Source organism: Coregonus clupeaformis, chromosome 4 (assembly GCF_020615455.1).
Source record: "Coregonus clupeaformis isolate EN_2021a chromosome 4, ASM2061545v1, whole genome shotgun sequence".
NCBI classification, from domain to species: Eukaryota; Metazoa; Chordata; class Actinopteri; order Salmoniformes; family Salmonidae; genus Coregonus; species Coregonus clupeaformis.
Window position 1 is genome coordinate 3,647,875 of NC_059195.1, and position 23,253 is coordinate 3,671,127.

General features: G+C 45.5%; 1 protein-coding gene across 1 annotated transcript in view; it reads left to right on the top strand.

The window, feature by feature from the left end:
* The window catches only part of LOC121550912 (striated muscle preferentially expressed protein kinase), a 92,303-nt gene that overhangs the window by 3,159 nt on the left and 65,891 nt on the right, over window positions 1-23,253 (top strand). Inside the window, exons 2-9 of the mRNA XM_041863365.1 lie at window positions 2,366-2,626; window positions 2,953-3,111; window positions 3,518-3,707; window positions 13,841-14,070; window positions 14,369-14,488; window positions 16,818-16,922; window positions 18,505-18,711; window positions 18,913-19,036. Of these exons, the coding sequence (XP_041719299.1) occupies window positions 2,366-2,626; window positions 2,953-3,111; window positions 3,518-3,707; window positions 13,841-14,070; window positions 14,369-14,488; window positions 16,818-16,922; window positions 18,505-18,711; window positions 18,913-19,036 (1,396 nt within the window). The remainder of the gene's footprint in view (window positions 1-2,365; window positions 2,627-2,952; window positions 3,112-3,517; window positions 3,708-13,840; window positions 14,071-14,368; window positions 14,489-16,817; window positions 16,923-18,504; window positions 18,712-18,912; window positions 19,037-23,253) is intronic.

Here is a 23,253-nt window from a genome sequence, read left to right on the forward strand (position 1 = left end):
CACCATTATTGTTCCTTCATAGCTTGTTCTCAATCTTTTCACATTGGGAGCAAATTTGTTTTCAGCACTTTTATTTCCATGACTGATCAAAACTCGTTCTCATGGCTTTCTGATCCCTCTGCAACAGACATATGGTGCGCAATAAAATCACAGTATCGAATCGCAATACGTATAGAATCATGAGACTCGCAATGCTGATGCATATATCTTATCGTGAGGTTCCTGGCAATTCCCAGCCCAAGTTCATTTGCCACAACAAATCTCTTCGCTAGCAAACGCGATGTCTTCTCCAAAACGGCAATGTGTCTCCAGCAATGTTTACTTTTTTGACGTTCTATGGCATCTCCACTTTCCAAGCATATATGACCACATGTAATATTTTGGTAAGTGATGCAAATAGTGAACTATGTAGGGCCAGGATGTAAAATATATGTAGCTGCAGCAATTTCTCTTATCTGATATGGTAAGTAATGGGGCTTAATTTATAGCTCCCTAAGAGTTTGACGAACGGGTCCGTGAACGCGATTCCAGATATATTTACCTCTGAATAAACTGCCTTTATTACACCATATCCACATCCAGTAAACTTGTGATTATCAACACTAACCTCATCGTTGTGGCGGCGGACAGCTAGCCTGTATCCCTCGTCATCCAGTTGAGTGAGTGGCAATGTCTTTTTTCGTTTCAGTACCAATTTTTGGAAAATCCTCGGGTGTAGGACTTTCCGCCTTTAGTAGAAACCTGTTGAATTATTACATTTGGTCTGGGAGGTCCTAATTGTTTCGTTTGCCAATTTATCTCCATTTGTTCGCCGACAAAAGGAACTTCTTTCAAACAATCCACTCTTTTCTCAGTTACGTTCATGGTTACGTAACGTATGACGAAAGCGCGTAAGTGCAAGCCCACAGACACCCATTGAGATTGTATTGAAGGCTCTGAAATTTGAAAAAAATAGATTTTACATGGGAGTCTATTACAGACTTCTGGGCGATTTTCAACCTGACTGAAATCGCCCCCAAAAGGGGGGAGCCATTTGAAGCACGACTTTAGCCTGATTCGACATTTAGTGGCAGTGTGGCACTGTGGCAGATCAGACGTATAGATTACAACACTGATAACTACTGTTGCCGTGATATAATTGATTAGAAAAAAAATCCCTTCCTTTTCCCGTTTGGCAGTGCGTCGCCCATATCGCCCTATTGAACAGGCCGCCCCTGACACTGACTCTAAGCGTAGTAATAGCTTAGTGGTTAAGAGCGTTGTGCCAGTAACCGAAAGGTCGCTGGTTCTAATCCCCGAGCCGACTAGGTAAAAAATCTGTCGATGTGCCCTTGAGCAAGGCACTTAACCCTAATTGCTCCTGTAAGTCGCTCTGGATAAGAGCGTCTGCTAAATGACTAAAATGTAAAATGTAAATGTAATAAGCGTAGTTGTTCTCCACTCACAATGTGTAAGCTACAAAGCTTGGCAGACAGCTTACACTCTTCCAATAAAGAATCAGGAGGCATTGGTACCGTTAACAATCTTTAGTAGAAGATATTTTGTTTGTAAAACTGTAACAGAATAAGAAAGGAGAAAATGTATGAGAAAAAGTACAGCATCTCTATCACGAGTTAGCAACAAGAAAACGAACAGAAATGATGACAATTTACATCACAGGAAAGGTGACACTAAACCTACACACCTTAAGTGTCCATATAGCTTATTAACTATGCTTTAGCTCTGTCACAAGAGATATCTGAACACTTAAAATAGCTAGATACGTCCAAAAACCAAATAAGCTAAATTCTGTCACAAAACGATAGCTAGCATGCTAACACACAATGTTAAGTGAATGGGCGATAGTTCGCGCAATTAGCTTAGCATCATCTGAACTTGGAAAACTAGAATAAACATGTAAAAAACATAAATATTCTAGAAACAAAATTTGAATTAGCAAAAGCATGTTCTAATAACTCGAAAGTACTTACAGACTTATCTTTAACCAAGGCCTAGTAAGATGGAAAAATAGAGCTTGTCTGTCTGTTGTTGTCGATCGGATTGTTCTGACAGGAAATAGCTCTGAACCGAAAGTTAGCAAATTAAAGCTACAGTACCCAAATTCGCCACTAGATGACAACATAATGACAATATAATACTTTGTACAGAAGTACAGCCATCAGAACAGTAGTATTAAGCTATAAACTCACAAGTCATTAAAACATCCTTATGAGACTCAAATGCATGATTATTGGCCAACTTTGAAAACGCAGGTGATATATTGAAATATATACATTACTAAATACTTATTTTATTGCAGACTGACAGATAATGAACATGACACAGAATTTACAGAATATTCTCTCTTGTCCTGTGTATCCCCTAGTGCCACCAGTGGAGCCAGGCCTAGCCATTACCCGTCCAGTGATGGACATCACAGCGGACGCCGGTGAGACGGTCATGTTAGAGTGCCATGTAATTGGACCACTGGACACAGACGTCGATTGGCTAGCAGATGGTAAACAGATCCAGCCGGCTCTGCTCAACTGCAAAATGCATTTTGACGGGAAAAGGTGCAGGCTGCTCCTCAACTCAGTGCACGAAGATGACAGCGGCACCTATACGTGCAAGCTGACCTCGGCCAAAGGTAAACTCTTAACTGCACTATCACCCACTTCGCTTGTCCTCTTCATCTCTGTTGGTATAGATTAACCAAACATGTAGAATAACCAAAAGTTAAATCTTTGTATATCATTAGCTTCTATATATTACTGCATACATATACAGTATCATATCATATCATATAGATGATGAAATGTAAGTCATCAACTTTCCAGAATCAAACTGGATCTCTTGAAATAAGTTGAATGACAAATTCAATTAATAAAACAGGTACTGTAAATGTTTTACTTCATTTTCAACTTCATCTTCATTTTAAGTTTGTTGTTTTACTTTGGCCTTGTTTTGTTTTAGAGGAACTGACCTTAAGTGGCCAACTCAAAGTCATCCCCTCCATCAAGCCCCTTTTCACCCGCAAGCTGGATGTCTTAGAGGTGATTGAGGGACGTAACGCCCGCTTTGACTGCAAGGTCAGCGGATCACCACCTCCAAAAGTCAGCTGGGGACATTTTGGTAGGAGACTCATTTTCATCATGTTCACATAGCCACATAAGTTCCTATAAATACCCTACTATTTTAAAGTATTTTCAAATACTTATTTCAAATACTATTTTCAAATACCTGGGTTAAATGCATGTGAGTGTATTTTAGTCAGTGTATTTTAGTATTTTCAAATACATGCCAATACTTTCCAAGTGTATTTCCGAATACATTTCAATAATTAACTACTTGTCTTTAAAAAAAAAAAATATCTGAATACTTTTAGAGTATTTGAACCCAGGTCTGGCAGGTACAAATTGTTACATAGTAATTACTAAATTTTACTACTGTTATACTTGTTTGTGGCATGCACAATTTCAAGGTTTCGCAAATAAAATCACTATGCAGACAATGTCTCAATATCCTCTTCTCTCCCCAGACCATACACTGGTAGAGAGTGACAATGTGCAGATCTTACAAGAGGGAGGACGTCACTCCCTCATAATCTCTCATGTCACCAATGAGGATGAGGGCTTCTACACAGTCATCGCTTGCAATCCACACGGCAACGCCGAGAGTGCCGCTGAGCTCTATGTCCAGGAGCCCAGACCTGCTATGTCATCTCAAATGTAGGAACACAATTACCACCTACAGTCCTCACCATATTTTTATTTATTGTATTTTATTTCACCTTTATTTAACTAGGCAAGTCAGTTAAGAACAAATTCTTATTTACAATGACGGCCTACACTGGCCAAACCCGGACGACGCTGGGCCAATTGTGCGCCGCCCTATGGGACTCCCAATAACGGCCGGTTGAGATACAACCTGGAATCGAACCATGTGGTCTGTAGTGACGCCTCAAGCACTGAGATGCAGTGCCTTAGACCGCTGCGCCACTCGGGAGCCCATATATGTATTTGGACAGTGAAGCTACATTTGTAATTTTGGCTCTGTACTCCAGCTTTGAAATCTAAATGATTAATATGACAGCGACAGTACAGATTGCCACCTTTTATTTTTTGGGTATTTTCATATATATCTGTTTTATCATTTAGACATAAAATCCCTTTATCACTTTATGTATCCCCCGTTTGAAGAAATCATAAATATTTGGACAAATTCGCTATAGTGTGTTAAAGTAGTCAAAACTTTAGTATTGGTTTTATAATCCTTGCATGCAATGACTACATCAAACTTGTGACTCTACAAATACGGTGGGTGCATTTGCGGTTTGTTTTGGGTGTGTTTTGGGTCATGTCTTGTCCAATAGTAACTAAATGGTGAATTATGTCAGGTGTCATTTTGGAGTGAGAATAAAATATGTTTCTAAACACTCTTATATTCATTTGAATGCTGCCATGATCATGACAAATCCTGAATGAATCATGAATAATGAAGAGTGAGAAAGTTACAGAGGCACAAATATGATACCCCCCCAAAAGTGCTAACCTTCCCTGTTATAGGTAATGGTGAGAGGTTAGCATCTGTTGTTGTAGCTTTTGTAACTTTCATATTCATCATTATTCATGATCTATTCATGAATTTTCTTAATAGTGGCAGCATCAGAATGAATTAAGAAGTGCTCAGAAACATTCTCTCTGCACATTTAGAAATAAAATTACTCCAGGCACCATTCACTATTAAGTTACTATTGGGCAAGACGTCCCAGAATACACCCAAAACAATCTGCAAATGCACCCAATGAGTTTGTAGAGTCAAGTAGTCATTGGGTGCAAGCAATTTGGGACCAAATACTAACCTTCAGACTACTTTAATACACTAACTTTCAATATCCTTGGGGTCATGTAGAGTGCCAAAGAAGTTGTAAACAGATATGATCTGGGCACAATTAGACTATTCAAGATATTTTGAGAGGAACCGAATGGCCGTGCACAAACAGGGGTGTTACTGTAAATATTGGTTACGTACTTAGAAATACTTCGATTTCTTGCAAAATCATTACATACAGTGGGGAGAACAAGTATTTGATACACTGCCGATTTTGCAGGTTTTCCTACTTACAAAGCATGTAGAGGTCTGTAATTTTTATCATAGGTACACTTCAACTGTGTGAGACGGAATCTAAAAAAATCCTGAAAATCCTGAAAATCACATTGTATGATTTTTAAGTAATTAATTTGCATTTTATTGCATGACATAAGTATTTGATCACCTACCAACCAGTAAGAATTCCGTCTCTCACAGACCTGTTGGTTTTTCTTTAAGAAGCCCTCCTGTTCTCCACTCATTACCTGTATTAACTGCACCTGTTTGAACTCGTTACCTGTATAAAAGACACCTGTCCACACACTCAATCAAACAGACTCCAACCTCTCCACAATGGCCAAGACCAGAGAGCTGTGTAAGGACATCAGGGATACAATTGTAGACCTGCACAAGGCTGGGATGGGCTACAGGACAATAGGCAAGCAGCTTGGTGAGAAGGCAACAACTGTTGGCGCAATTATTAGAAAATGGAAGAAGTTCAAGATGACGGTCAATCACCCTCGGTCTGGGGCTCCATGCAAGATCTCACCTCGTGGGGCATCAATGATCATGAGGAAGGTGAGGGATCAGCCCAGAACTACACGGCAGGACCTGGTCAATGACCTGAAGAGAGCTGGGACCACAGTCTCAAAGAAAACCATTAGTAACACACTACGCCGTCATGGATTAAAATCCTGCAGCGCACGCAAGGTCCCCCCTGCTCAAGCCAGCGCATGTCCAGGCCCGTCTGAAGTTTGCCAATGACCATCTGGATGATCCAGAGGAGGAATGGGAGAAGGTCATGTGGTCTGATGAGACAAAAATATAGCTTTTTGGTCTAAACTCCACTTGCCGTGTTTGGAGGAAGAAGAAGGATGAGTACAACCCCAAGAACACCATCCTAACCGTGAAGCATGGAGGTGGAAACATCATTCTTTGGGGATGCTTTTCTGCAAAGGGGACAGGACGACTGCACCATATTGAGGGGAGGATGGATGGGGACATGTATCGCGAGATCTTGGCCAAGAACCTCCTTCCCTCAGTAAGAGCATTGAAGATGGGTCGTGGCTGGGTCTTCCAGCATGACAAAGACCCGAAACACACAGCCAGGGCAACTAAGGAGTGGCTCCGTAAGAAGCATCTCAAGGTCCTGGAGTGGCCTAGCCAGTCTCCAGACCTGAACCCAATAGAACATCTTTGGAGGGAGCTGAAAGTCCGTAATGCCCAGTGACAGCCCCGAAACCTGAAGGATCTGGAGAAGGTCTGTATGGAGGAGTGGGCCAAAATCCCTGCTGCAGTGTGTGCAAACCTGGTCAAGACCTACAGGAAACTTATGATCTCTGTAATTGCAAACAAAGGTTTCTGTACCAAATATTAAAGTTCTGCTTTTCTGATGTATCAAATACTTATGTCATGCAATAAAATGCAAATTATTTACTTAAAAATCATACAATGTGATTTTCTGGATTTTTGTTTTAGATTCCGTCTCTCACAGTTGAAGTGTACCTATGATAAAAATTACAGACCTCTACATGCTTTGTAAGTAGGTGTCACGGTTTCGGCCGAGGCTGCCTCTCTTCCTTGCTCGGGCAGGCTTCGGCGTTCGTCGTCTCCGGAATACTAGCTGCCACCGTTGTATGTTTCTATGTTCGTTTGGTCTGGTCTGGTATTGTACACCTGTTATCGTTTAGTCATTAGTGTCCTATAAGTTCTCGTTGTGTTTGTCAGGTGTTGTGTGTGATTGTTTTCACTGTCGTGCGTTTTGCTTGTTCATATACTGTTTGCTCGGTTGAGCTGTTCTCCTATGTGTAGGAGTGTTTTGTCGCACATGTTTAGTGCGCCCGTTTTGTTTTCGCCTGCGTGCGGAGTTCTCGCCTCAGGGCATTTCATCGTGCTTGAGTTTGTGCATGCACTAAAGTCTTTTGGACTTACTTTCTGCGTCCTGCGCCTGATTCCACCACCACACCCACCTACAGCTACACTGACAGAATCACACAACTTTTCGAATGGAATCAGCAGGGGCCGCAGCCGCACAGGAGACGTTGGAGGACAGGGTCCGGGAGCAGAATGACCAGATCCTGCGGATGGGGTCCGCCCTGCAGGAGGTGATCACCACCCTCCAACGCTGGGAGACCCGAGGGACACCCCCAACGCCATCTTCCCTGCCCTCACCATCGGCAAGTCAGCCCATTCCCGCTCCGGAACCCAGAGGAGTTCGACTCTCGCTCCCGAGGGCCTACGATGGGACCGCTGCCGGGTGTCAGGGCTTCCTTCTCCAGGTGGAGCTTTACCTGGCCACCGTGCACCCGGCGCCCTCGGGACACGAGAGCGTGTCCGCCCTGATCTCCTGCCTTTCCGGCAAGGCGTTAGAATGGGCCAACGGCGAGTGGAGGAGAATAGACGCTACCACCATCACGTATTCTGAGTTCTCCCGCCGCTTCAGGGCGGTGTTTGACCATCCCCCGGAGGGGAAAGCGGCGGGGGAGCGTCTGTTCTGCCTCCGGCAGGGGAAGAGGAGTGCCCAGGAGTTCGCGTTGGAATTCCGTACTCTAGCGGCGGATGCAGGGTGGAATGAGCGGGCCCTCATCGATCACTACCGCTGTAGTCTACGTGAGGACGTCCGTAGGGAGCTGGCCTGTCGGGACACCAGCCTCTCGTTCGACCAGTTAGTCGACATGTCCATCAGGCTGGATACCCTGCTAGCTACCCGCGGGACGTCCCGAGGGGGTCCGTCCATTTCACCCTCCAGCGCCTCCGAGCCGTGCCCCATGGAGCTCGGGGGCGCTGGCGCTAGAGAGAGGAGGGGTCGGAGTACGAGGGGGTCCATCTCCTGCACCAACTGTGGTCGGGGAGGACACACCGCGGCTAGGTGCTGGGGATGGCCTCCTAGGGGAGAAGACGACAGGCCCCGCACTGGGGAGTCCTTCCAGGTGAGTAGGCGCCCCACTCACCCAGAGCTCTCTGTTGCACACTTCTGTATACCTGTGCGTTTTCCACAGGTAGCACCTCATTCCCAGCATAAGGCGCTGGTAGATTCAGGTGCGGCTGGGAATTTTGTTGATAAGAAATTTTGTTTAGCCTTAGGGATTCCCCTTCTCCCTGTTGACGTCCCCTTCCCCGTTCATGCCCTAGATAGCCGTCCGTTGGGTGCGGGCTTGATCAGGGATGTCACGGCGCCACTTAGGATGTGTGCGCAGGGGGGTCATCAGGAGATGATCCAGCTATTTCTGATCGACTCGCCTGCGTATCCGGTGGTGCTGGGCATGCCCTGGTTGAGTACCCATAACCCGTCTATTTCGTGGCAGGAGAGGGCTCTGATGGAGTGGTCTGCCCAGTGTGTGGGTCGATGTTTAGGCGTTTCCGTAGGGGCTACCTCGGTGGAGAGTCCAAACCAGGTGCCCGCATTGCACGTTCCCCCTGAGTATGGGGATTTGGCTATTGTGTTCAGTAAGTCGAGGGCGACGCAGTTGCCTCCCCATAGGCAGGGAGATTGTGCGATAGACCTCCAGGCAGGAGCTGCGCTCCCACGGAGCCATGTGTATCCTCTGTCTCAGGAGGAGAAGAGAGCTATGGAGACTTACATAGACGAATCTCTGAGACAAGGATACATACGGCCCTCCACTTCCCCTGCGTCCTCGAGTTTCTTTTTTGTGAAGAAAAAGGATGGTGGGTTACGCCCGTGCATTGATTACCGTGGTCTCAATCAGATCACGGTGAAGTACAGTTATCCACTCCCGCTGTTTGCGACCATGACGGAGTCATTGCACGGGGCGCGTTTCTTCACTAAATTAGATCTCAGGAGCGCGTACAACTTGGTGCGCATTAGGGGGGGCGATGAATGGAAGACAGCCTTTAGTACCACCTCGGGCCATTACGAGTATCTTGTCATGCCATACGGGTTGATGAACGCTCCTTCAGTTTTCCAATCATTCGTGGATGAGATCTTCAGGGACATGCAGTGGCAGGGGGTGGTCGTGTACATCGATGACATTCTCGTGTACTCGTCTACCCGAGTCGAGCATGTGGCCCTGGTGCGCCGAGTGTTGCGGAGGCTGTTGGAGCACGACCTGTATGTCAAGGCAGAGAAGTGTCTGTTTTTCCAGGAGTTGGTCTCCTTTTTGGGTTATCAGTTGTCTGCGTCAGGGGTGAAGATGGAGGTAGACCGGGTGTCAGCCGTGCGTAATTGGCAAACGCCAACCACTCTGAAGGAGGTGCAGCAGTTTATCCGGGGTTTTGGACAGGTGGCAGCTCCCATAACGTCTCTTTTGAAGGGGGGTCCGGTGCGTCTGCAGTGGTCAGCCGAGGCGGACAGGGCGTTTGGGAGGCTGAAGGACCTGTTTACCTCGGCTCCGGTGCTGGCGCATCCGGATCCCTCTTTACCATTTCAAGTAGAGGTGGACGCGTCAGAGGCCGGTATAGGAGCCGTGCTTTCGCAACGGTCCGGCACGCCACCTAAACTCCGCCCCTGTGCTTTTTATTCCAAGAAGCTCAGTCCGGCGGAGCGAAATTATGACGTAGGGGACAGGGAGCTGTTAGCCGTGGTACAGGCCCTAAAGGTGTGGAGGCACTGGCTTGAGGGGGCTCAACACCCGTTCCTCATTTTGACGGACCACCGTAACCTGGAGTACATCCGGGCAGCGAGGAGACTGAAACCTCGCCAGGAGCGGTGGAATATGTTTTTGACCCGGTTCACATTTAAGATCACGTACATCCCTGGGTCACAGAACGGTAAGGCAGACGCACTGTCTCGGCGGTATGACACGGAGGTCCGTGGAGCCCACTCCCATACTGCCGGAGTCTTGTCTGGTGGCACCGGTAGTGTGGGAGGTCGATGCTGAACTCGAGCGGGCGTTACGCACCGACCCTAGTCCACCTCAATGCCCGGAGGGTCGGAGGTACGTTCTGCTCGAGGTTCGGGATCGATTGATCTATTGGGCTCACACGTCACCCTCCTCTGGACACCCTGGTATCGGCCGGACAGTGCACTGCCTTAGTGCTAAGTACTGGTGGCCCACGTTGGCGAGGGATGTGAGGGTTTATGTTTCCTCCTGCTCGGTGTGCGCCCAGTGTAAGGCGCCTAGACATCTGCCTAGGGGTAAGTTACTACCCCTGCCCGTTCCACAACGACCATGGTCTCACCTCTCGGTGGATTTCATCACTGACCTTCCTCCTTCACAGGGGAATACCACTATACTGGTCGTTGTGGACCGGTTTTCTAAGGCCTGTCGTTTGCTCCCTATGCCGGGCCTTCCTACTGCCCTGCAGACCGCCGAAGCGCTATTCACCCATGTGTTCCGGCACTACGGGGTACCCGAGGATATTGTGTCTGATCGAGGTCCCCAATTTACCTCCAGAGTCTGGAGAGCTTTTATGGAGCGGTTGGGGGTCTTGGTGAGCCTCACCTCGGGTTACCATCCGGAGAGTAATGGGCAGGTGGAACGTGTGAACCAGGATGTGGGTAGGTTTCTTAGAACATACTGCCAGGACCGGCCGGAGGAGTGGGCAAGGTACGTTCCCTGGGCCGAAATGGCCCAGAATTCCCTACGCCATTCCTCCACTAACCTAACCCCTTTCCAATGTGTGTTAGGTTACCAGCCGGTTCTGGCACCTTGGCAGCAGAGCCAGATCGAGGCTTCTGCGGTGGATGAGTGGGTGCGGCGCTCGGAGGAGACATGGAACGCTGCACACGTCCACCTGCAGCGGGCCCTCCGTCGTCAAAAGGCGAGCGCCGATCTCCACCGCAGTGAGGGACCGGTGTACGCACCTGGTGATCGAGTCTGGCTCTCTACCAGAAACCTGCCCCTCCGCCTGCCCTGTCGGAAACTGGGTCGGCGGTTTGTAGGGCCATTTAAAGTCCTGAGAAGATTGAACGAGGTGTGTTACAGATTACAACTACCTGTTGAGTATAAAAGTATTAACCCCTCGTTCCATGTGTCTCTTCCCAGGCCGGTGGTAGCTGGCCCACTCCAAGAAAATGAGATCAGGGAGACTCCTCCGCCCCCATTGGACATCGAGGGGGCACCGGCGTACTCCGTGCGGTCCATCTTGGATTCGCGACGTCGGATGGGGGGTCTCCAATATCTAGTGGAGTGGGAGGGGTACGGCCCGGAGGAACGGTGCTGGGTGCCGAGGAGAGACATTTTGGACCCGTCTCTCCTGACGGAATTCCATCGTGGTCACCCGACGCACCCTGCTCCGCGTCCTCCTGGTCGTCCCCGGAGGCCGGAGTCGGCGCACGTCTGGAGCCGCGCGTCAAGGGGGGGTACTGTCACGGTTTCGGCCGAGGCTGCCTCTCTTCCTTGCTCGGGCAGGCTTCGGCGTTCGTCGTCTCCGGAATACTAGCTGCCACCGTTGTATGTTTCTATGTTCGTTTGGTCTGGTCTGGTATTGTACACCTGTTATCGTTTAGTGTCATTAGTGTCCTATAAGTTCTCGTTGTGTTTGTCAGGTGTTGTATGTGATTGTTTTCACTGTCGTGCGTTTTGCTTGTTCATATACTGTTTGCTCGGTTGAGCTGTTCTCCTATGTGTAGGAGTGTTTTGTCGCACATGTTTAGTGCGCCCGTTTTGTTTTCGCCTGCGTGCGGAGTTCTCGCCTCAGGGCATTTCATCGTGCTTGAGTTTGTGCATGCACTAAAGTCTTTTGGACTTACTTTCTGCGTCCTGCGCCTGATTCCACCACCACACCCACCTACAGCTACACTGACAGTAGGAAAACCTGCAAAATCGGCAGTGTATCAAATACTTGTTCTCCCCACTGTATGTCTATGATAATATGATAATTCATAAACGTTAATGTTTTTTAAGTGAGTTTATTTGGTTTATTTCTTAGGAGTTACATTTGACCCCAGTTACTATTACAATTGCCCCTGGCATGGGGGCAAATGGAACGTCAGGACTTTTCAGATTAAAATCTATATTTTGATCTGACCGTCTAATGTACAGACCTAAATCAAATCAAATGTTATTTGTCACATGCTTCGTAAACAACAGGTGGAGACTAAGAGTGAAATGCTTACTTACAGGTCCTTTTTCAACAATGCAGAGTTAAACATACAAATAAAATACTAATACAAATATTGACACCAGGAAGAAATACACAGTGAATAACAATAACTAGTAAAAATAACATGGCTATATACAGGGAGTACCATTACCGAGTCGATGTGCAGGGGTACGTGGTAATTGCAGCAGTGCAGCAGAGTTGGTGCAAAAAAAGTGTATGAATGATTAAGAGACAGATGTAAGTTTCTTATATATAAAAAATGACCGCCCTATTTCAAGTGGTCTCTGAGCAATAGAGTTTTATTTTGCCCCTGGTCTTCCCTGGTTTTATGTCTCAGTGGTAAAGCAGATACTTTTTTATATATAGTGTATGTGGACACCCCTTCAAATTAGTGGATTCGGCTATTTCAGCTACACCCGTTGCTGACAGGTGTATAAAATGCAATCTCCATAGACAAACATTGGCAGTAGAATGGCCTTAATGAAGAGCTCAGTGACTTTCAACATGGCACGTGGATACCAACAAGTCAGTTCATAGGATTCCAACAAGTCAGTTCGTAAAATTTCTGCCCTGCTAGAGCTGCCCCGGTCAACTGTAAGTGCTGTTTTTGAGAAGTGGAAGCGTCTAGGAGCAACAACGGCTCAGCCGCGAACACAAGCATACAGAATGGAATCGCCGAGTGCTGAAGCACATAGCGCATAAAAATTGTGTGTCCTCGGTTGCAACACTCACTACCGAGTTCCAAACTGCCTCTGGAAGCAACGTCAGCACAATAACTGTTCGTCGGGAGCTTCATGAAATGGGTTTCCATGGCCGAGCAGCTGCACACAAGCCTAAGATCACAATGCGCAATGCCAAGCGTACGTTGGAGAGGTGTAAAGCTCGCTGCCATTGGACTCTGGAACAGTGTAAACGCGTTCTCTGGAGTGATGAATCACGCTTCACCATCTGGCAGTCCGACGGACGAATCTGGGTTTGGCGGTTGCCAGGAGAAAGCTACCTGCCCCAGTGCATAATGCCAACTGTAAAGTTTGGTGGAGAAGGAATAATGGTCTGGGGCTGTTTTTCATGGTTTGGGCTAGGCCCCTTAGTCCCAGTGAAGGGAAATCTTAATGCTACAGCATACAATGACATTCTAGACGATTCTGTGCTTCCAACTTTGTGGCAACAATTTGGGGAAGGCCCTTTCCTTTTCAGCATGACAAAGCGAGGTCCTTAAAAAAATGACTTTTCGAGATCGGTGTGGGAGAACTTGACTGGCCTGCACAGAGCCCTGACCTCAACCCCATCGAACACCTTTGGGATGAATTGGAACGCCATATTAATGCCCATGATTTTGGAATGAGATCTTCGACGAGCAGGTGTCCACATACTTTTGGTCATATAGTGAATGCATGAAAATACCCTCAAATAAAACATTCTCTACTATTGTGTCATATTGATCATTTGATCTCAAATCCAAAATGCTGGAATATAGAGAAAATTCAAGTTTTAGCTTCACTGTCTAAATACATAATTTAGAGATAAACTAGCCTAGATTTCACAATCCATATTAGGCACATTCAACAAGTTGCTCTCTCTCTCTCTCTCTCTCTCTCTCTCTCTCTCTCTCTCTCTCTCTCTCTCTCTCTCTCTCTCTCTCTCTCTCTCTCTCTCTCTCTCTCTCTCTCTCTCTCTCTCTCTCTCTCTCTCTCTCTCTCTCTCTCTCTCTCTCTCTCTCTCTCTCTCTCTCTCTCTCTCTCTCTCTCTCTGACCCCTCCCTCCAAAGGGCGAAGCTAGAGAAGATGCCGTCCATCCTGGAGGAGCCTGAGGTGCTGGACAACGAGGTTGATCGCTTTACCATGCCTGACTTTGTCAAGCCCCTGTACGACCTGGACGTGATTGAGGGCAAGGAGGCCGTGCTCAAGTGCAAGGTGGCCGGCCTGCCATACCCCACCATCGTGTGGTTCCACAATGGCAAGAAGATCGACAGCATGGAGGACAGGAAAATGACACATTGTGAGTTGAGATTAGTACTATCAGTGCAGCTATATAAGTCCAACTGCAATTTTAACACTGTTTCATACAACATTAGCACATTAACATATTTTGTAAAACTGTCCAAACTTTGTACAATATTAAATGCACCATCATTCATAGATAAAGTTCCTATATTTGATTAATCAGTTGTAGTACAACAATGGTTTTTAGGCAACAGCTTGAATGCTAACAACGCACTTTCAGCAGGATATAACGATTAGCTTAACGCTATGATGTGCTTTGGGAAACTCACCCCTGTGCTGTTCCTCTCTTCCAGTCAGAGACATCCACAGCCTGGTCATCAGCTCTGTCTGCCACGCTCACGGAGGGGTATACAAGAGTGTCATCTCCAACAAGGTGGGCAAGGCCACCTGCTACGCCCATCTATATGTGACTGGTGAGGAATCCCAGATGACTTTTTGCTAATACTTACTTTAAGCCTAAAGGTATAATGCATTATGTTACAGTTATAATGCATTGTAAGACTTGTCATGTGCATGTATGGGCCTCATACTGCCTAAATACCAGCCATGTTGAGTCAGTTGACATTTGATCAACTTTGTCAAGATAGTCTGTTGCTGAATCCCAAATCAACCCCTATAGCCCCTACCCCCATGGCACTCCTGTAGATCTGAAAGGATCTGATAGATTTAAGCAACACAGCAATTACATAGGTTTGCCTCGACTGGGTGGAGTTTTTGCCATTTGCGGCCACCTAGCCAAGGGTTTATGGGCTAGAGGTCGATTTGGGATTCAGCATACTTTGATGCATGCGCAAGAGGCTCATTTTACCATTCCCCATTAACTTGAACTACAGTGTTGATGGAATAGGGGACCTGGGCTGCAGTCCAAATTCAAAGTAGACAGCTCTCGGCCCTAAACCCTCAGCCCTTGAATGACGTTTTACATCGTCACAACCGAGTGTACCTTGCCCAACCGAGGGAGAGTGATGATCGGAGAAGCAACGTCTTTGGTGGAAATCTTGAAATTGAGCTTAAAAACAACCAACATAAAGCTATTAATGTACCTAGAAAGCTAACGTAGCTAGCTAGCACTCCTGTCAGGTAGGCTAGCTAGTTTTATAATTTGGTAATTTATTCCCAAAAATATGTTTATGAAGCGAGCTATGTTTTATAGGTCCTGACTATGAGGCTAAGCCAATTTGCCAACGCTAAAATCAATGTCATCTACACTACTGGTCAAATGTTTTAGAACACCTACTCATTCAAGGGTTTTTCTTTATTTGAACTATTTTCTACATTGTAGAATAATAGTTAAGACATCAACACTATGAAATAACACATATGGAATCATGTAGTAACCAAAAAAGTGTTAAACAAATCAAAATATATTTTATATTTGAGATTCTTCAAATAGCCACCCTTTGCCTTGATGACAGCTTTGCACACTCTTGGCATTCTCTCAACCAGCTTCATGAGGTAGTCACCTGGAATGCATTTTAATTAACAGGTGTGCCTTCTTAAAAGTTCATTTGTAGAATTTCTTTCCTTCTTCATGCGTTTGAGCCAATCAATTGTGTTGTGACAAGATAGGGGGGGGTATACAGAAGATAGCCCTATTTGGGATCTTCTGTATACCCCCCTACCTTGTCGAATTGCTGAAAAGAAACCACTACTAAAGGACACCAATAATAAGAAGAGACTTGCTTGGGCCAAATTGAAGATTTTTGGTTACAACCGCCGTGTCTTTGTGAGACGCGGTGTGGGTGAACGGATGATCTCCGCATGTGTATTTCCCACCGTAAAGCATGGAGAAGGAGGTGTTATGGTGTGGGGGTGCATTGCTGGTGACACTGTCTGTGATTTATTTAGAATTCAGCATGGCTACCACAGCATTCTGCAGCGATACGCCATCCCATCTGGTTTTGGCATTCGTTTTTCAAAAGGACAATGACCCAACACACCTCCAGGCTGTGTAAGGGCTATTTTACCAAGAAGGAGAGTGATGGAGTGTTGCATCAGATGACCTGGCCTCCACAATCCCCTGACCGTAACTAAATTGAGATGGTTTGGGATGAGTCGGACCGCAGAGTAAAGGAAAAGCAGCCAACAAGTGCTAAGCATATGTGGGAACTCCTTCAAGACTTTTGGAAAAGCATTCCAGGTGAAGCTGGTTGAGAGAATGCCAAGAGTGTGCAAAGATGTCATCAAGGCAAAGTGTGGATATTTGAAGAATCTTGTCTGACATGCCGAAAATGCAGCCGTGTTGATTAATTAGTTTGACACTTCGCGCCCACCGGAGTATGACACGTGACTGCAGTTTGCATTGATTTGTGGGTCATATCAACCCCTACAAGTGATCAAAGTTCTTCACTCGCTCCCTCAAGCAAAATCGAGGGCCGAGGGGCAACGTTAGTGTATTGGACCTCCACTTAAATGGCAATCAAACTGCATCCATTTACGACGGGAATTCCCCCAAGGGAAAGTGGCTAGCGCGAGGGCTGAGGGGGTAAAAATAATATGTTTGGACTGCAGCCTTTGTGTTTCTAACAAACGCGCAAATCTGTTATAAAATGTATATCCTCCTACTCAAGAAGTTAGTCCTTTACTGTAGGGTAGGTGGTAAAGGGATACTGTTTATTTGAATAGGAGGATATACATTTTATCAAAGATTTGCAGGTTTGTTAGAAACTGTGTATGAACACTTGTAGTGTTAAACACTTGTAAAATTAAATCATATATTTGTTACTGTTTGGTTATTTTCAGATGTTCTTCCAGACCCTCCAGATGGGCCCCCAGTAATAGAGGCGGTTACTGGCAAGACTATCACCCTGAGCTGGAAGAAACCCCGGAGGCTGGATCCCTCTATTGGTCATTTTCATTTCACTAGCAATTCTATAATTCAACATAATGTGGACTGTGGAGCCATGGTTCCCTGTATTTCAAGAGTTAGCTGCTAGACAGTTGTAACAGCACCCAATAAAAATGAAAAATGAAGTTAAGGATTATGTATATCTTTACAGAATATTGAGTACGATGAGGCTGGAGGTATCACATCTATATCCGTAGTACAGGAAAACCATCTATACTGAAGTAAAATATAAATGCAACATGTAAATTGTTGGTCCCATGTTTTATGAGCTGAAATAAAAGATCCCAGAAATGTTCCATACGCACAAAAAACGTATTTCTCTCAAATTTGGTATACAAATTTGTTTACATCCCTGTTAGTGAGCATTTCACCATTGCCAAGATAATCCATCCACCTGACAGGTGTGGGATATCAAGAACCTGATTAAACAGCATGATCATTACACAGGTGCAGCTTGTGCTGGGGACAATAAAAGTCCACTATAAATGTGCAGTTTTGTCACACAACACAATGCCACAGATGCGTGCAATTGGCATGCTGACTGCAGGAATGTCCACCAGAGCTGTTGCCAGAGTATTTAATGTTCATTTCTCTACCATAAGCCACGTCCAATTTCATTTTCTGCACAAACTGTCAGAAACCATCTCAGGGAAGCTCATCTGCGTGTTCGTCATCCTGACCAGGGTCTTGAGCTGACTGCAGTTTGGCGTCGTAACCGACTTCAGTGGGCAAAGGCTAATCTTCGATGACCACTGGCACGCTGGAGAAGTGTGCTCTTCACAGATTAATCTGTACCGGGCAGATGGCAGACGTGTGGGCGAGCGGGTTGATGATGTCAACATTGTGAACAGAGTGCCCCATGGTGGAGGTGGGGTTATGGTATGGGCAGGCATAAGCACAAATGCACTTTATCGATGGCAATTTGAATGCACTTTAGATACCATGACGAGATCCTGAGGCCCATTGTTGTGCCATTCATCCGCCCTCATCACCTCATGTTTCAGCATGGTAATGCATGGCCCCATGTCGCAAGGATCTGTACACAATTCCTGGAAACTGAAAATATCCCAGTTCTTCCATGGCCTGCATACTCACCAGACATATCACCCATTGAGCATGTTTGGGATGCTCTGGATCAACGTGTACGACAGCGTGTTCCAGTTCCCGCCAATATCCAGCAACCTCAGACAGCCATTGAAGAGGAGTGGGACAACATTCCACCGGCCACAATCAACTGTTGCCTGATCAACTCTATAAGAAGGAGATGTGTCGCGCCGCATGAGGCAAATGGTGGTTCCACCAGATATTGACTGGTATCTGTGACCAACAGATGCATATCTGTATTCCCAGTCATGTGAAATCTATAGATTAGGGCCTAATGAATTTATTTAAATTGACTGATTTCCTTATATGAACTGTAACTCAGTACATTTTTTGAAATTGTTGCATGTTGCATTTATATTTTTGTTCAGTGTAGTACATATTCAAGTTAATTCTGTTTGAATGCCATTCCAAAAGGTCAAAGTCATGCTCTGTCTACATGCATTCACACATATCAAAAATGTATGTTTGCCATTGCAGATCCCAACACGTTGATGTATGCCATCCAACAACAAGCGTTGGGCTCGATCCAGTGGACCATCATAGTGTCCAGTCTGAAAGACCCTTGCTACACAGTGACCACCTGCTCCAAAGGAGTCTGCTATGCATTCAGGGTCTTGTCAGTCACCACCAAGGCCTTTAGCAAACCCTCTCCGTCCACAGACCCAGTGCAACTTGTCAACAGAGGTATGAGCTGTCAATTGAGAGCAAAATGAATTGATGACTTGATGCTTATATTAGTGGTTGCTGGCAAGGGCTGGTTTAATACAATCTAAGCATGGATTGCACTCTGTCCTTGTCCAATGACTGCTGACAAGGCATGGAACAAATATGTCGTTTTGAAAATGTGATGAACTATCCCTTTAAAGAGATTTCATTTCTCCCAAGGTCCATATCTTCAGGAGGCTCCGGTGATCATTGATAAGCCAGACATAGTCTATGTCCAGGAGAACCAGTCAGTCAGCATCGCCATCACTCTGAACCACGTCAATGCTTCAGTTACCTGGAAGAGGCAAGTCAAGCACTGTATCACTACAGCTGGTACACTATCAATGATGTATTAACATGGTCATTTTAAGCAGATGCTTAACATTTTAATATACAATTTAAATCATATTTAGTATACACTCAGTGTACAAACATTACGTGCAACTGCTCTTTCCATGACATAGACTGACCAGGTGAATCCAGGTGAAAGCTATGATCTCTTATTGATGTCACTTGTTAAATCCACTTCAATCAGTGTTGATGAAGGTGAGGAGACAGGTTAAAGAAGGATTTTTAAACCTTGAGACAATTGAGATATGGACTGTTTATGTGTGCCAAGATTTAAGTGCCTTTGAACGGAGTATGGTAGTAGGTGCCAGGTGCACCTGTGTGTGTAAAGAGCAGCAACGCTGCTGGGTTTTTCACACTCAACAGTTTCCCGTGTGTATCAAGAATGGTCCACCATCCAAAGGACATCCAGCCAACTTGACACAACTGTGGAAAGCATTGGGGTCAACATGTTACAGCATCCTTGTGGAATGCTTTCGACAACTTGTAGAGTCCATTCCCGACAAATTGAGGCTGTTCTGAGGGCAAAAGGGACGGGTGCAACTCAATGTTAGGAAGGTGTCTGTCGTGGAAATTCTACACAAGGGACAGTCGAAGTCAATCTTAAATTAATAATTGTTTATTAACAGTTAACTGGAGAGGTTCCAACAAACTTGATGCACCATAGTACATGTCTGTCAGGTGCTCTGTCGGGGCAGTCCCGTTAGATCTCTTATATACAGTGAGGGAAAAAAGTATTTGATCCCCTGCTGATTTTGTACGTTTGCCCACTGACAAAGACATGATCAGTCTATAATTTTAATGGTAGGTTTATTTGAACAGTGAGAGACAGAATAACAACAACAAAAATCAAGAAAAACGCATGTCAAAAATGTTATCAATTGATTTGCATTTTAATGAGGGAAATACAGGGATGCTGTAACATGTTGACCCCAATGCTTTCCACAGTTGTGTCAAGTTGGCTGGATGTCCTTTGGATGGTGGACCATTCTTGATACACACGGGAAACTGTTGAGTGTGAAGAATTGAGTGTGATTTGTCACATGTGCCAAATACAACAGGTGTAGACCTTAGAGTGAAATGCTTACTTACAAGCCCTTAACCAACAATGCAGTTTTAAGAAAAATAAGTGTTAAATAAAAAATAGGTAAGTGAAAATAAAAAAATAAGAAAAATAACAAAATAACAAATAATTAAAGAGCATCAGTAAAATAACAGTAGTGAGGCTGTATACAGGGGGTACCGGTACAGAGTCAATGTGCAGGGTCACAGGTTAGTCAAGGTAATTGAGGTAATATGTACATGTGGGTTGACTATACATAATAATAATAAACAGAGAGTAGCAGCAGCGTAAAAAGACGGGGTGGGGGGGCAATACAAATAGTCCAGGTAGCCATTTGATTAGCTGTTCAGGAGTGTTATGGCTTGGGGGTAGAAGCTGTTAAGAAGCCTTTTGGACCTAGACTTGGCGCTCTGGTACCGCTTGCAGAGAGAACAGTCTATGACTAGGGTGGCTGGAGTCTTTGGCAATTTTTAGGGCCTTCTTCTGGCACTGCCTGGTATAGAGGTCCTGGTTGGCAGGAAGCTTGGCCCCAGTGATGTACTGGACCGTACGCATTACCCTCTGTTGTGCCTTGCGGACGGAGGCCAAGCAGTTGCCATACCAGGTGGTGATGCAACAGTCAGGATGCTCTCGGTGTTGCAGCTGTAGAACTTTTTGAGGATTTGATGACCATGCCAAATCTTTTCAGTCTTCTGAGGGGGAATAGGCTTTGTAGAGCCCTCTTCACGGCTGTCTTGGTGTGATTGTACCATGATAGTTTTTTGGTGATGTGGACACCAAGGAACTTGAAGCTCTCAACCTGCTCCACTACAGCCCGTCGATGAGAATGGGGGCATGCTCGGTCCTCCTTTTCCTGTAGTCCACAATCATCTCCTTTGTCTTGGTCACGTTGAGGGAGAGGTTGTTGTCCTGGCACCACACGGCCAGGTCTCTGACCTCCTCCCTATAGGCTGTCTAATCGTTGTCGGTGATCAGGCCTACCACTGTTGTGTTGTCGGCAAACTCAATGATGGTGTTTGAGTCGTGCTTGGCCATGCCGTCATGGGTGAACAGGGAGTACAGGAGGGGATTGAGCACACACCCCTGAGGGGCCCCTGTGTTGAGGATCAGCGTGGCAGATGTGTTGTTACCTACCCTTACCACCAGGGGGCGGCCCGTCAGGAAGTCCAGGATCCAGTTGCAGAGGGAGGTGTTTAGTCCCAGGGTCCTTAGCTTAGTGATGAGCTTTGAGGGCACTATGGTGTTGAACGCTGAGCTGTAGTCAATGAATAGCATTCTCACGTAGGTGTTCCTTTTGTCCAGGTGGGAACGAGCAGTGTGGAGTGCAATAGAGATTGCATCATCTGTGGATCTGTTGGGGCGGTATGCAAATTGGAGTGGGTCTAGGGTTTCTGGATAATGGTGTTGATATGAGCCATGACCAGCCTTTCAAAGCACTTCATGGCTACAGACGTGAGTGCTACGGGTTGGTAGTCATTTAGGCAGGTTACCTTAGTGTTCTTGGGCACAGAGATTATGGTGGTCCGCTTAAAACATGTTGGTATTACAGACTCAATCAGGGACAGGTTGAAAATGTCAGTGAAGACACTTGCCAGTTGGTCAGCGCATGCTCGGAGTACACGTCCTGGTAATCCGTCTGGCCCTGCGTCCTTGTGAATGTTGACCTGTTTAAAGGTCTTACTCACATCGGCTACGGAGAGCATGATCACACAGTCGTCCGGAAAAGCTGATGCTCTCATGCATGCTTCAGTGTTGCTTGCCTCGAAGCGAAGCGAGCATATAAGTCATTTAGCTCGTCTGGTAGGCTAGTGTCACTGGGCAGCTCGTGGCTGTGCTTCCCACAGTTGAAACCCCCCCCACACTTATACTCCCCTATCATCTCGCCGATCTTACCGCAGAGTTACATAGTCAGGGAGTCAGAGGGCTAATCCCGAACACCCACTTCTTCATATATACACACTTCTTCATATAGCACTCGAGGTGGGGAAAACTTCAATCCATTTGGAGTAACTGTCAACCATTACCAACATATATTTTTTCCTTTTAGAGGCAGGCATGTGAAGAAAATCAAGTTGCATATTTACTCAAGGGCCCCAGGGGACTGGTAATTCCCCCTTTGGACAAATTATTCACATTGTGATTCATGCATCCAAAAAAAACAACAACACTGCCTGTTAAATCAAAATATCAAATACAATTTGAATGACAATCCTTGATGACTCCATCTTAACTTAATTTTATTCCATAAGGTATTTCAAGGAGTAGTAAAATAGACAGAGACAGGTGTCCCTCATTCAGGGGCAGCGCTCTCTCTCTGTCCTTCTCGTGGTCCGAATCACACATAGAACTATTGCTAAATTATAAACGTCTTCCTAATTATTAGTGTTTACATAGCCCATTTAAATCTCACCCAATGTCTCTAGTCTTTCTAGTGAGGGTGATCAGGCCTCACCAGAAAGTCATAAGAGGTCAGAGGTCATTCAACCCCATTAAGTGAGTGTTTCTTTCCCTGTACCTCAGATATTATTTAAAGATATTTCAAACATTTTGTGTATCAGGTTTACATTGGGTTTTTCAGTACATTTCTTATCAAGAGAATTTACATGTGTGCAACCAAAACTCTGACAAGATACTTTAGAAATTTTCATTTGTGTGCCCTTTAAGGTGCATCCTTTCTAACCCGTGAAAAACCCACTAAAACCAAAATAAAAAGACCCCACACAATAAATCAGTATTACCCCACCCCTAACAAATATTAATTTGGTAAAAACAAACAAAATGGCCAGGCCTTACTTAATTTGGGAGCTCCCTTAACAACCGGATCCGGGTACCTTTATACTGTATAGTACACAGTCTCAATAACTGCTCTCCTAAGGCACCTGCCTCAGGAAGCCTTTCAAAGGCAGAGATACAGAATCATTGATAAACATGTCCAAAAAAAACTTGGTAGCGGACATTCCATCAGTTCTGTGAGAAAGAAAATAAACATATACTTAATTGGGTTTACTGCTTCTTGGGAAGAAAGTCTTGATAAAACCATGCGTATACATAATTATACATTTACATTACATTTTAGTCATTTAGCAGACGCTCTTATCCAGAGCGACTTA